General features: G+C 45.3%; 1 protein-coding gene across 6 annotated transcripts in view; it reads left to right on the forward strand.

Moving 5' to 3' along the window:
• The window catches only part of COL14A1 (collagen type XIV alpha 1 chain), a 150,593-nt gene that overhangs the window by 10,984 nt on the left and 125,179 nt on the right, over window positions 1–14,430 (forward strand). For 5 of the 6 annotated variants that reach the window (XM_083621799.1, XM_083621800.1, XM_083621801.1 and 2 more), the window contains exons 3-4: window positions 7,284–7,400; window positions 12,362–12,505. The exons of the other annotated variant lie outside the window; for it this stretch is intronic. In XM_083621799.1, coding sequence (XP_083477925.1) covers window positions 7,284–7,400; window positions 12,362–12,505 — 261 coding nt within the window. The remainder of the gene's footprint in view (window positions 1–7,283; window positions 7,401–12,361; window positions 12,506–14,430) is intronic. 6 annotated transcript variants of the gene reach the window in all.

Here is a 14,430-nt window from a genome sequence, read left to right on the forward strand (position 1 = left end):
GAATTGGATTAACAGAGAAGATGCAGGAGGAAAAAGGTTAACATAAGGATCCACAAAGGGGAGGAGGAAAGTCCATGGGAATTTGTGGAATTCTCTTTTTGTTTTGGTTGTTTGATGATTGTAAATTTCACAATTTGGAAAATTAAATAAATTTATTTTTTTAAAAAAAGATAGAAAAATAACAAAATACTGTACTGTAAACTGTCCATTAGCAAAAATGCTAAACAACAGGACTGGCTTATGGTGGTGCCAGATCAGTGAAAACTAGTCTCGTTCAGCCAAAAACATGACTGATGCCCCATCGACCCTTTGCATTTAAAGCAGTAACAGTCAGGACTTCCCTCAAAGAATTCTGGGAACTGTAGTATGTTATGGATGCTGAGAGTTCTTAGGAGACATCTGTTCCCCCCTCACAGAGGTGCAATCCCGAGAGTTTTCTGCGAAGACAGATATGTTTTCAAACCACTCTGGAAACTGCAGTTTTATGAGGGGAATTGTTGTTGTTTAGTCGTTTAGTCGTGTCCGACTCTTTGTGACCCCCTGGACCAGAGCACGCCAGGCACATCTGTCTTCCACTGCCTCCCTCAGTTTTGTCAAACTCATGCTGGTAGCTTCGAGAACACTGTCCAACCATCTCGTCCTCTGTTGTCCCCTTCTCCTTGTGCCCTCCATCTTGCCCAACATCAGGGTCTTTTCCAGGGAGTCTTCTCTTCTCATGAGGTGGCCAAAGTACTGGAGCCTCAGCTTCAGGATCTGTCCTTCCAGTGAGCACTCAGGGCTGATTTCCTTCAGAATGGATAGGTTTGATCTTCTTGCAGTCCATGGGACTCTCAAGAGTCCTCCAGCACCATAATTCAAAAGCATCAATTCTTCGTCGATCAGCCTTCTTCATGGTCCAGCTCTCACTTCCATACATCACTACTGGGAAAACCATAGCTTGAACTATACGGACCTTTGTTGGCAAGGTGATGTCTCTGCTTTTTAAGATGCTGTCTAGGTTTGTCATTGCTTTCCTCCCAAGAAGCAGGCGTCTTTTAATTTCGTGACTGCTGGGGTCTCTTAACAATTCCATGCAATTTCAATGAACTACCATTCCCAGGATTCTTTGGGGGAAGCCATGGCCACTTAAAGTGGCGCCATGGTGCTTTAAATACGTGGCCGAATTACGCTTACTTGCCAGGGGGTGGGAACCGAAATGAAATCAGTTAAGGCTACTTTGTAAAGGAGCCTAGAAAAGTTACTAGCCTGAAAACATTTTGCTAGCCTGCTGGAGGCTGACAGATGGAGAGCCACACCCCTCCCACAGTAGCCTTTGACTTTCTATAATGGGTGAAAAGGAAGGGGACTTTCGTCCTCTGGCAGCCCACCTGGTTTCTATACTGGTCACAGAGGTAGGACAGACCACTGCATCCTTTCACACACACCCCACTCCTTCAGTGGCTTAGCATCTTGTTCTCATTCATTCATTCAAAGTCTCTGTATCCCACTCCTGAGCCAGAACGTTCCAGAGCAGCTTCCTTATCAGTGAAAACAGTCCCTGCCCTTGGGCTTACTATCTAAAAAGACACCGCACAAAAGGGGTGGAGGTGGAAGGAGAGAACAAGTGAATTCAGTTCATTGTTGCCTATGGCTACCAGGCAAGTGATTAATTACAAGACTGCATCTGGCCAGCAAGTGCAGGGTCTCTTAATTTATATCCAGACAAGTCTCCTTGCTTCTACTTAATTTGAGAGGTCTCCCCCCCCCTTCTATACTGTTTTACCTGGCAAATGCAACAATTGTATGCTTTTGCCATTGTCGTTCTTTCTTCTCTGTGGAGGGTGAGGAAACACCCTGAAATAACAACAACAACAACTTATTTTATTTATACCCCACCCTGTGGGTGGTTTACAGAATACATAAAACATAATAAGGCACCAAACATTAAAAAGTTCCTGATAATCATTTTTTTGTGCTTGCTCCAAAGGTTTGTTTAGGCTGTAATTCTATACCAATTTTACTTGTGAGTAAGCCAAGGCGCACTGAAATGTCTGCTTCTCAGTAGGCTTACGCTTAATAGCAGGAGTGAGGAACCTCCTATTTACATGTCAATTTGGCCTGTGAGGCCATTTCTCCCAAAGTCACATCCACCTGTCAATCAGGTAGTGTCACACTAACGGGTGGGTGATGTCAGCTGATGGGCACGGTTCAATTCCTCATTGGCTGAGCTGGCTAGTTATCCACAGGAAACTACTGTGTGTATCCAAAGCAAAAGAGTTTAGCCTCCCAGCTTGCAGGGAGGGTTAAATCCTGCTCAGACTCCTGCAGAGAGCAGGATTGAAAACTCTGCTCTCCAGCTGATGAACAGAGAGCTCAGATGGTTACTATCTCTCCTTCCCCAATGGGTCAACTTTGGCAGGTGGGTGGGACGGCCCATCTATCAATCAGCTGACCTATTTATGATGTCAGATGATCAACAGGATGGGGGGGGTCTGTGCTCCCCCTTGCTTAAGAGGGACAAAGTGAATTAATTAGTCAATGTAATTTCATATTTTAATGAACCTCTCTTGGTGCTAGTCATATCTCTTGGTTCATTCTTCTCTGGTTCACCCCATCATTGGAGATCCTGAATCATCTAATCCAACCCGCTGCAATGCAGGAAACTTTTGCAGCCCTGAGATTGAGAGTCTCACACTTTGAAAATGAATTCAGTGTTGCCTTTTGTAACAGCAGATGGCTGAGTTTTCTAAAATGTGTCAGAGAACCCCGCAGTTACTTCAATATGAATCTGATACACTAAATTTTCAGCAGGCCACTTATCTCATTGTTGTTATATTTCTCCTCCCCTTCCATCCCTTCACCCCTGCCCCAAAAGAGGTCCACATTTTCAAAGATCTGTGGAGGTGGTTGGTGTGCTTCCTCTTGGCCCAAGGTTGTCTGTTGGTCGTTACAGCTGATGGATATTTGTGGGTGTGGTGAGCATCTTTTAAGCATGACCAAAATGCAAAGCCATGAGCACATTCCAGAGAAGGTCAGGCATCCTTTTAATCTCACAGATACTGATGTGAATTGATTTGGACAGACCATCTTGGTCCGATTCCAGAGGCTGCCACTAATAACCTCTGTACAACCCAAGATTCTGCAACAGCCAAGTGGAAGGACCCTACCTCTTAGCAGAAACCACAGTCATCAGTGTGCTATATAATGATTTGTGCCACTGCTCATCACTAGAATCATAGCATGACCCTGATCAACTGAGCGTAGCACGACCCCCCTCTGGACTCTTGGTCACCCAAGAGACGGCTGATCCCTCAGTCTTTGCCACTGCAGATTTGAAAGGTGGGGTTATTGGTAAGGAAGGGTCAGACCATTGCCCAAATGAGTGCAAATTGATGATGCTGTCAGCTCTCGTCAAGCCAGTGTGTAAGTGTGGCAGCATGCTAGATGTGTCACAGTGGTACCTCGGGTTACATATGCTTCAGGTTACAGACGCTACAGGTTACAGACTCTGCTAACCCAGAAATAGTACCTCGAGTTAAGAACTTTGCTTCAGGATGAGAACAGAAATCACGCAGTAGTGGCACGGTGGCAGCAGGAGGCCCCATTAGCTAAAGTGGTGCTTCAGGTTAAGAACAGTTTCAGGTTAAGAACGGACCTCCGGAACAAATTAAGTTCTTAACCCGAGGTACCACTGTACTTGTGTTAATCCAATTAATGTATATATTTTTTATGTTGGGGTGGCCAACTCTCAAGAGACTGTGATCCACTCTCAGAGTTAAAAACTGGCAGTGATCTACCCCCTTTTGGGGGGTTTCAGGTCAAAGCTGTTGAGATTTTTTTTAGGAAGGAGGAAGGCCCATTTTTTGGGGGGGGGGGTTCGGGTCAAAGTTTTTGAGTTTTTTCAGGGAGGAGGAAAAATGTTGAACTTGTTTTAGGGGAGCCACAGTTGTTCAGCTTCTTTGGGGGGAGCCAGTGATTTACCAGTAGATCACGTTCTACCTGTTGGACATGCCTGTTTTATGTAAATCGCCACAAAAAGCCTGAGCAACCTCAGGACTGTGAGCTTCCTTTGAAATGCAAATGGCAGGTCTTAAGAAATGATCTCTGCTTCGTCCCCCCCCCCCCCCGTTCCAACTTGGGGGCTCCTGTCGCTATTTTGCAATAGGATCTAATCACATTTTGTAGCAAGTTCAAGTTGTAGCATTGCATTGGTATTTTTATAACAAGGAAAGTCATAGGAAATGTACTGTTGGAAGTATCCTGAGTTGCACCCTGACACTTGAAGAAAAAATAGGAAGTGTAGCAAAGCAGGAACTGACTTCAGCATCAGTCTAACAGTGAAGTGAGATCAGGTCAGGACCCTTGAGGAAGCAAACTGGTTCCTCTTTCTACCTGCCCTTTCTCACGCAGGTACATTAGCCTGCAACGCAAGCTGAGTTGCACCCTGACACTTCCACCAGATGCAACGTTGTCTAACCTCCGCACAAACAAATCATTAAAAAGTTTTGTCTCAGTTGTTTGGTGAGGTTGCCCCTGGCATCTAGTTGAGAGCTCAAGTGCTGTTGGTTTTGGATCCTTGTCTTTTCCCCTTTTGTTTTTATGGGCACTTCCACCATTGTTCCACCAGATTCTGAGTAAGCATGGATTGCTCAGGTACTCAGTCTTGTTTGTTTGTATTGAAATGCATATGTATGGCTTACCCAAAGGCTTGGGGTGGTGATAGTAAAGGTAAAGGGACCCCTGACCATTAGGTCCAGTCAGGGCCAACTCTAGGGGTTGCAGCGCTCATCTTGCTTTATTGGCCGAGAGAGCCGGCGTACAGCTTCCGGGTCATGTGGCCAGCATGACTAAGCCGCTTCTGGTGAACCAGAGCAGCTCACGGAAATGCCGTTTACCTTCCCGCCAGAGCGGTACCTATTTATCTACTTGCACTTTTTTAAAAATCTACTTGCACTTTGACGTGCTTTCGAACTGCTAGGTTGGCAGGAGCAGGGACCGAGCAACGGGAGCTCACCCCGTCGTGGGGATTTGAACCGCCGACCTTCTGATCGGCAAGTCCTAGGCTCTGTGGTTTAACCCACAGCGCCACCTGCGTCCCTGTGGTGATAGTAAGACCCCACTATTAGGGCATTTTCACCCTCATCAGCAGAATCACACAACGCAACTCTTTCTAAACTGTACCACTCAGACTGCAGAAAAGAGATTGTATGTTTCATTGTTTGTGCGTGAGAGAGAGCAAGAGAGCACCATGTCACGGTAAAGGCAGTTCAAAATGTCTGGAGTGGTAGAGCTCGGAAAAGCTATCTCAGATGTGATTCTGCTGGTCATGTAGCTTGGTTGCTGGGAGCACACCTAACTGAGATGTGACAAAGCTGGCCTATTCTCTGCAATTCCTCTCTCTGACTCCATTTATCCAACTCATGTTGCTTGTCTCTGCTTGCCTGAATTGCTCAGTTGCTGTCATGTATATTAAATTCCTTTTGAGGCTATATACAAGACCAGTCACTTCTTACAGTTGCTCAGATGAACTGGGGGGAGTGCGGTTGGGCATTAAACTGGCCTGATGTTTTAATGGTAGGATTTATGTATGCTGTGTGTGTGTGTGTGTGTGTGTGTGTGTGTGTGTGTACATGTTACTTTTCTGGTTTGCTTTGGGGCTCAGCTTCATTATTTAAAAAAGTTAGCACATACATCAATTATGTGAAGTTGCTCTGAACTGCTGGGATGTTCAGGCACAGAGAAAGAAGCCCAAAAGGTGCCTTCATGTAAGACTTTTGCAGCTCCTGATCAGTTCATGCATGGATGTGCATGGACCACACACCAGAAGGAGAAGCCTTTTAATACCATTTCAAGCACAACGGGGTCCCATTTCTTTTGCTGACGATGCAGCAACCTTACCAAGTTGAATGGCTGAGATGGGAAGGAGCAATAGGGCATTGCAGTGGAAAGCTTGAGGATATTGTAGGGTTAGGAAATCGGAACTTTTGGTTTGGCAAGGATGAGCGAGGCAGGCATAGGGTGAAGGTGTAATTGCTTGGAGGTCTGCCACGTTTAGCAGAGGAAGGCGTGGTACTGGGTGGAGAAGGAGAGTTGCTCATATGCCATCGCACTCCAGGCAATTTGCGAGGCTTGTGCCTTGCTAGTTATTTTGAGCTCTAAGGCAAGTCTGCACAACTTGTCTCCCCTGCCAAACCCAGCTCACCAGCTGCGTTTGATGGCTTTCAAGATCTCTGACAACCTACTGTCTCTACAGCCTCAAGCAGCACCCAACCAGAGGTTGTTAAGCTCCTAGTTTGATTGAGTGGATTGCAAATTGTGCAGCGCTGGGCTACTGGCAGATCTGTGATTCTGATATCAGCAATAGATGTATTTGGTGGGGTGGGGTGGTATGTGCACTGTGGAACGTCTTTTTAAAATGTTGTACCAGCATACAGGATTGTCTACACAGCCACGTCAAATAAATTAACTGCTATGGCTTTTCCACACCTCGCATGGGAATTCTGGCAATTTTAAATAGTCTGGAAATTCTCTGGAACAGAATTTCAGAGGACTAAATTTGTAGGGTCCATCGGTGGGAAGCCATGTCAGTTGCGCAGATTTATGTTGATTTTGTTAAAAATTATTGCTTTAGTCATTTGCAAAGCGGTTACAGAGTAGACCTCTTCTAAGGAAAACTAAGGGACTTCTAGCACTCTTAATTGCTGGTAGGCTCGGGAGCTCCAGCCAATCAGTTTATTCCATGTTGTTAACTTGGTCCACCCACCACCCTTTGAAAATTACAATGCTCCTTTTTCCTGCATGCACTCTAAAACATACTCAAAATTCATGCCCTCCCAAGTCTTCCACAATATGACCTTGAGCAATCTCCACTTCCCTACTCTCCAGGAGACCCCTGAAAGCTATAAAGAGCCCATTAGAATGTTCCCTGCACCATAATATAACAAAGAACAGATAATACACACCAAAATAAAGTTTGTGCATTGACTTTGCTTGCTAAACTAGGATGTTTTAACCTCTAACCCCAACGTTTCTTTGTCTTTCCCTGTGGGGACAATAGTGCTTTTTTACATTTATTGTGTAGCTTATGTCTTTGGGAACTGATAATTCACCTTGACGTATTTCAACGTCGTTTTACAAACTAATAGACGCTCATCACGGGACTCTCCTGATAACCCGCATCCTTTGTCTTGTCTGAAAATTGTGTCGTCTCTTGTTTAATTTGAATGTCTGTATGTGCTGTAATCTTAAGTTTTAAACAAAGTGCGATAAGTACTTCAGTGCTTATATTTTTGCTTCCCTTTCAGTGGCCCCGCCGTCGAGATTAAGATACACTGTTGTTGCTCATGACAGTGTTCAGATTTCATGGAAAGCCCCTAAAGGGCAGATTGATGGATATAGACTCCTCGTCACTCCAAATGCAGGTAAGGGGAGGCGGATGAAATGCTACCTTTCCCCTGTATTGCCAGTTTTCAAGCTGAGCTCCAAAGAACCTGATGAGGGATTTGTCCATTGAAGATGGGACAACAGCAGCCCAGCCCAGACCCATTTATTTATTTTTACAAGTCACTGAGCTAAAAACCTAGGCTGGTTCTACACTTGGCATTGCTGAGGCATTGTTCTTTCATTCTAAGCTATTGTCTTGGCAGCAACAACAAAGCTGCCCTCTTCCCACTTCCTGTTGGATGCTTTGCTCTAAGGAAAACAACAGGCATCGGAGCCCACTCCTAGGGGCTCCTTCGCCTCCCCCCAATAAGATATATGAAGGGTCTGGGCCCCCTCAAAGTTGATGGACATTGCCATTCAAATAGTGAGGGTGAGTCCCGTCATGTGATCAACTATGCAGGGCATAATTCCCCTGCCCTATATTTTATTTACTGTACTTTTCCGTGCATAAGACTCCCCCATGTATAAGACGCCCCCTATTTGGGCAGACTCAATTTTAAGAAAATGGGGGGAGGTGGCTCAGAGTTGTTGAGCTTTTTTGGGGGGGGGATTGCTGGAAATTGCTCACCCGCAGCACCAATCGCCAGCAGCCGCCAATCCACCACCCACTTGCTGCAGTGACAGCCGATCACCAATGGACCATTCCCCAGCAGAAAATCACTAACCCAACTGAGAAAAGCTGTGCACTGACAATTGTGCACATCCCAGAATAGCAGCCACCAATCACGGCAGCGGCAGCCAATCCACAGCAGTCCTTGCTGCAGAAACCAATCACCAACCCAATTAGAGCAGCAGCAGCAGCCAATTCAAAGCAGTTCTTCTAGCAGTCAACAATCAACCACCCAATCTCCTGCTCACAGCTGCAGCCAATCACCCGCCCCCCCCCATTCACCATCCATGTATAAGATGAGGCGGGTGGCACTGTGGGTTAAACCACAGAGCCTAGGGCTTGCCAATCAGAAGGTCGGCGGTTTGAATCCCCGCGACGGGGTGAGCCCACATTGCTCGGTCCCTGCTCCTGCCAACCTAGCAATTCGAAAGCACGTCAAAGTGCAAGTAGATCAATAGGTACCACTCTGGTGGGAAGGTAAATGGCATTTCCGTGTGCTGCTCTGGTTCGCCAGAAGCAGCTTAGTCATGCTGGCCACATGACCCGGAAGCTGTATGCCGGCTCCCTCGGCCAATAAAGCGAGATGAGCGCCACAACCCCAGAGTCGGCCACAACTGGACCTAATGGTCAAGGGTCCCTTTACCTTTACCTATAAGATGAGGCACGTTTGTGAACATTATTTTAGAGTAAAAAAACCTTGTCTTATACACGGAAAAGTATGGTAAGTTGGCACCCCTGGTGACAGGGAAATGCTCTGAATAGTATGGGATAGCACACTGAGCCCGGGCTCATGGTTTAACTCTGTCCAGGCTAACCACAAGCTGTAACCATGGTTTGGCTTGGCGAGACTTGCAAACCAGGCCTAGCCAGGTACCTTGTTCACTCACACAGTCTGCTTGTGCAAAGGCTTTGGGAAATGTTTACAGCTGAAGTTGGAATTACCGTTATGCAAGCATGCAAGACTCCATTGGCTCAATACTCACAGTATTATTGTAACTGAGGGGGAAATTGCATGTTATACACATCATGCAGCCTGGATTCTTTTAAAATTCAGCAGAAATTCAGCATCATGCTTCTGTTTCTGCTGAGCTCAGAACTGCAGCCCTAAAAAAAACCCAGAAACAGTTGGTGCTTCCTTGCACACATCTGTGTGTAACTTGTAGTTTGCCCTTGAGGATAGTGTTTGCTGAAGAGATATTATTCTGGCTGTTGCTGCAGAAACTCTAGTTGTAAGGAAACTGAAGAAGTTGTACTTGCTTCATGCAGTGATCAAAGGTATATTTGGGGAGAACAACATATATTTGGACTATTCCTCTAAACCTACTCTTTTGCCTAGTTAAGCAAAGTTTGCATTAGGTCAAAGGCTGTTCAGCGAGAGCATGCCTTATGTCTGCAACATGCCTGTTCTGTTCTGAAGAGTTTGACAGTTAACCGTTCTGAACTGCAAACACGGAGCTGCTTAAAACCAAACCGTTAGGGCAAAGGGACAGTGCTTTCAAACCTGAGTGATCAGCTGATTGTCTGGGCTTGCAGAACTTGGTGCACTGGACTTTCCAGGTGCAGCTGATCAGTGATGCCTCAAAGCCCTGCTTTTAACTTCCTCACACCTGATGTCGTATGATACACAAGGCATGGCTTGGCTGAGACAGCCTCATGGGCCAAATGGGGAGGTCTGGCAGGCCTGACTAAGCCTGCAGGTGGGAGGGTGCCATTGTCATGTAGCAATTCCAAGGACCAGACATTTCACAATCAACCCCATCAATATGGTCGCAAGCTTCTTGCCATGCTAGCTGTATGAATCGATGCAAACATTTCTCCCACAGTGTTCAGATTGGGACATTGCTTCTGCTGCCTCTGAGGGTATATGGGACTTGTACAGATTTTGACCTAGCTGCCAAAAAGTTTAACCTTCACCCATTTAAATAATAACAATAATAAGTTTTTGAGAGTCACTATTTGGCAACTTTAAGCTTCCCTTTCTGGAATTATGTCCATGCCTAAATAAACTATCATTCTTTGCAATCCAAGCTATGCCAGAGTCTCTGTTCCTTTCTCTTTCATGAGACTTGAACCCTTAGGAGGCTGTAAGGAGCCCCCTCTCTCTAGCCATAGAGCTGGTTCCACCAGAATCTTCTACAACAGAGGGTGTTGGATGCAGATAAGTCTTCTCTGGAGGTGAAGGCTTGCAAGCCACCCACTTAAAGGGATGGAAGGACCTGTCAATTTCATTTCTCGGAGTCTCTCATTCTTTCAAATGTCAGTTCTCCGCATTTTGCAGAAATTGCAATTACAGTGGAACCTTGGATTATGTCCGCAACCCGTGACTGAGGCACATCCACAACCTGCAGTGTTTGTAACCTGCAGTACCGTGTCTGCGCATGCATGCGAGACTCAATTTGGTGCTTCTGTGCATGCACAAAGTGCAATTTAGCACTTCTGCACATGCGCAAGCAGCAAAACCCAGAAGTAATCCTTTCGCGAGCAGTGAAACCCGGAAGTAACCCTTTCCAGTACTTCCAGGTTTCCCGCGGTCTGCAACTTGAAAGCGCATAACCGGAAGCATTTGTAATCCAAGGTACCACATCTTTGGAAAAAAATCATCATAAAGGCATTTTAGTCTGAATTTCTCCTAATAAACACATCAGCTATATGCAGTTTTGACTAATGTACACATTTTTGCAAGCAGTTTTCCTTAATGTAGTGTGTTCTTGTTATTATTCACTAATATCATCATTTTAATGCACTTTTTCCCCATTACATGAATCTTTGTAAACATTTTTTGGTTGGGGAACTGCATTGCAAAATTTGGATAAGTGCAAATTTCAAAGGATAGCTGTGTTTCATTTCACATATAGTTTCAGGAAGTCCACATTTGATAGATTTGACTTTAAATGTAGCCAAATCAGATTTCTCCACCATTTCCTACTCCCTTATAAACAGACCTTGTCTGTTTGCATTTGGTGATATTAGGGGTGGTGAGTGAAGCTCTCTTGCTACATGCCAACATGACTCTAAAGTTCAGCAGGTATGAATTCTCAAAAATAATACACACAGGTCCCACTTTACGAATGTTTACTGTGCAAAAATTCACTCATGCCAACACGAGGAATTTGTAGCCAAACCACTGCAGATTCTGTGGTTGGGAACGCATTAGAAATTTCCCCATAGGAATCAATGGAACTCATCAACTCATTATACGAACGGAACTCTTCAACTTGCTATGCAAACAGTTGCCTAATGAACGACTTCCAGGAAATGTATTGTGCTCATAAAGCAGGACCTGCATGAATAGCTTCATAATGTGGGTTGAGCAATGATGCTTGAATGATGCCTTAGGAATGTTTCTTCTTGACATGCTAGTTTTCTACAAGCAACACTTTTTATTTGGGGCTTATATCCAGCCATAGGGACGCGAGTGGCACTGTGGGTTAAACCACAGAGCCTAGGACTTGCCGATCAGAACGTCGGCGGTTCGAATCCCCACAATGGGGTGAGCTCCCATTGCTCGGTCCCTGCTCCTGCCAACCTAGCAGTTCAAAAGCATGTCAAAGTGCAAGTAGATAAATAAGTATCGCTCCAGCGGGAAGGTAAACGGCGTTTCCGTGCGCTGCTCTGGTTCGCCAGAAGCGGCTTAGTCATGCTGGCCACATGACCCAGAAGCTGTACGCCAACTCCCTTGGCCAATAAAGTGAGATGAGCACTGCAACCCCAGAGTCGGCCACGACTGGACCTAATGGTCAGAGGTCCCTTTACCTTTTATCCAGCCATACAGACTCCATCCCTTTTGTTTTGTAGTGTAAACATTTCAAATGTAGTGCTTCACATTATGGAAAGGGATCCCAGATTGCTCAAGGCTCTGTAACTTTGCTGCCTATGATTGCAAAGGATTAACGAGTAATTTCCCAGTGAGGAGGCAGGTAGAAACACGATTTAAAGTTTAAACTTATGCCAAGGATGTATCGTATTGTGTTGAAGAATATATGAATGCATAGAGCAACTTGTTTATGTATCTCCATATCCAAGCTGTAATCTAAAGAGGCTTTAATAACTACTTTAGGATTTTGGAGGGGTTTGGGTGGGGTGCGGGTAATGGAATGCAGTGCCTTTTTCCTTGGGAAGTTACACAAAAAAAGTTCTGGAACAAATGGGACTGTTCTGATTTGTTATAAGACAGCTTTGCATGTTTATATAGTTTAACTGTGGATTTATGTTGCCTTTATGAAACAGGAACATTGCATGCACATACAAAAATGTGGATCTCTGTGCTATTTTTGTTTTTAAATTAAAAATGCAACTCTGGTCTTTTTTTTTTTTTCCCCTTTCTGGCAGGTGGAAAAACCAACGAGCTCACTCTTCAAAACAATGCAAACAAAGCAATTATTCAAGGCCTTATCCCCGATCAGGGCTATACGGTTCAGATTGTGGCGCTTGCTAAGGATCAGGAAAGCAAAGCAGCTCAAGGCCAGTTCCGAAGTATGTTTTCTCGCCCGTTATCTACGTTTCTCACAGGGCTTCGCAAGAGGCTGGTTTTTGAGATGAGCATTTGAAATGTGTTTTGCAATGTGGAATGTGTGCTTTCTTGCCTGTCATCACACCGCAGAGTCTTGGAATCAAGGATCCAAAGTCGAAAAGAAAAGCCCCCAAGGATGGTGCAGACACGGGGAGCCAGATTCAACTAAACAGTTGTGTTAGCAGGAGCCACTGCAATGAGTCCTGCTAGTGTAACTGGGGCTTACCCACCAATTCCGACACAACCCACAAATCTGCTTGGTGGAAGGGCAAGAGAACCTCCAGAACAGTGCGTAGCAGGAAAAGTGGGGAGTTCATTCCATCTGGCAAGCAGAATGCTTGATTATGGAATGGTTGTAATAGCGTGACAGTGATTTGCACCCTCTGAGCTTTTCCCTGGGCAATGCAGCCATACTTTATCTAATACTTAGAGAACTCCAGCTTCTCCAGTTCCAGCTCATAGCTCTGTGGCAGAACACATGATTTGCATGCTCCAAGTTCAATCCCTTACACCATAAGAAATGAGGATGGGGAAAGAGAGAGTTTAAAATACTGACTAATAAGTGCTGCGAAAGATCCCTGCATAAGACTCTGGAGAACTGCTGCCTTTGGGCAAGGGCCTTAGCATAATAATAATAATAATAATAATAATAATAATAATAATAATACTTTATTATTTATACCCCGCCCATCTGGCTGGGCTTCCCCAGCCACTCTGGGTGGCTTCCAAAAAATATATATTAAAATACTGTACTACATCAAACATTAAAAGCTTCCCTAAACAGGGCTGCCTTCAGATGTCTTCTAAAAGTCTGGTAGTTGTTGTTCTCTTTGACATCTGGTGGGAGGGCGTTCCACAGGGCGGGCGCCACTACCGAGAAGACCCTCTACCTGGTTCCCTGTAACTTGGCTTCTCGCAGTGAGGGAACCGCCAGAAGGCCCTCGGTGCTGGACCTCAGTGTCCGGGTAGAATGATGGGGGTGGAGACACTCCTTCAGATATACTGGACCGAGGCCGTTTAGTTCAGCGGTAGAGCTCAGCGGTAGAGCATCTGCTTTGCATGCAGAAGGTTGCAGGTTCAATTCCCAGCATCTTCAGCTAGGGCTGCCTCTGTATGGGCCTCTGGAGGGCTGCTGCCAGTCAGTGTAGACCATACTAAGCTAAATGGACCAGCAGCCCAAATTGGCATATGGCAGATGCTGTTTTTCTTATGTGCCATTCACAGTACAGTGATACCTTGGCTTTCGAACATAATTCGTTCTGGAAGACTGTTTGAGTTCTGAAACGTTTGAAAACCGAAAACTCAATAGCCGACAGCTAGGGTGCAGGATCTTGCCCTCAGCGGAAGCCACGTGGTCATGTTCGACTTTTGAGACATGTTCAAAAACTGAAGCATTTAATTCTGGGTTTACGATGTTCAAAAACCAAAATGCTCGTCAATGGAGATGTTCAAAAACTGAGGGACCACTGTACCTAATATGGAGTCCTAAGGTACCTGTCTGAGATCTCCCAACTCCAGACACTGATCTTAAAAAACTCTGAGCTGGAGCATATACTAGGGTTGCCATATTCCCAAAAGTGGAGAATCCGGACAAAGTTGTTGAGCCTTTATAATCTTATTTTATTAGGTCGAAGTTGTTGAGCTTTTTCAGGTTTTTTAAAGGATTTAACAACAACAACAAATCACCCCCCTTGACAATTCTGCACAAAAATACTCCTGGACACCATTTTCCTTCCCAATTCCTGGATATTTCCAGGAAAACCCAGACGAATGGCAGCCCTAGCATATACCCTCTAGGTGCAGAGCCCAGTATGGATCAGTGGACTTCTCCCGTCAGATGTAAACCAGAGTACAGCTGGGATCCAATACGTGTGGTGTGTGCATTTGC

The sequence above is a fragment of the Podarcis filfolensis genome (genome assembly GCF_964270895.1).
Source record: "Podarcis filfolensis genome assembly, chromosome: 7".
Taxonomy (NCBI): Eukaryota; Metazoa; Chordata; class Lepidosauria; order Squamata; family Lacertidae; genus Podarcis; species Podarcis filfolensis.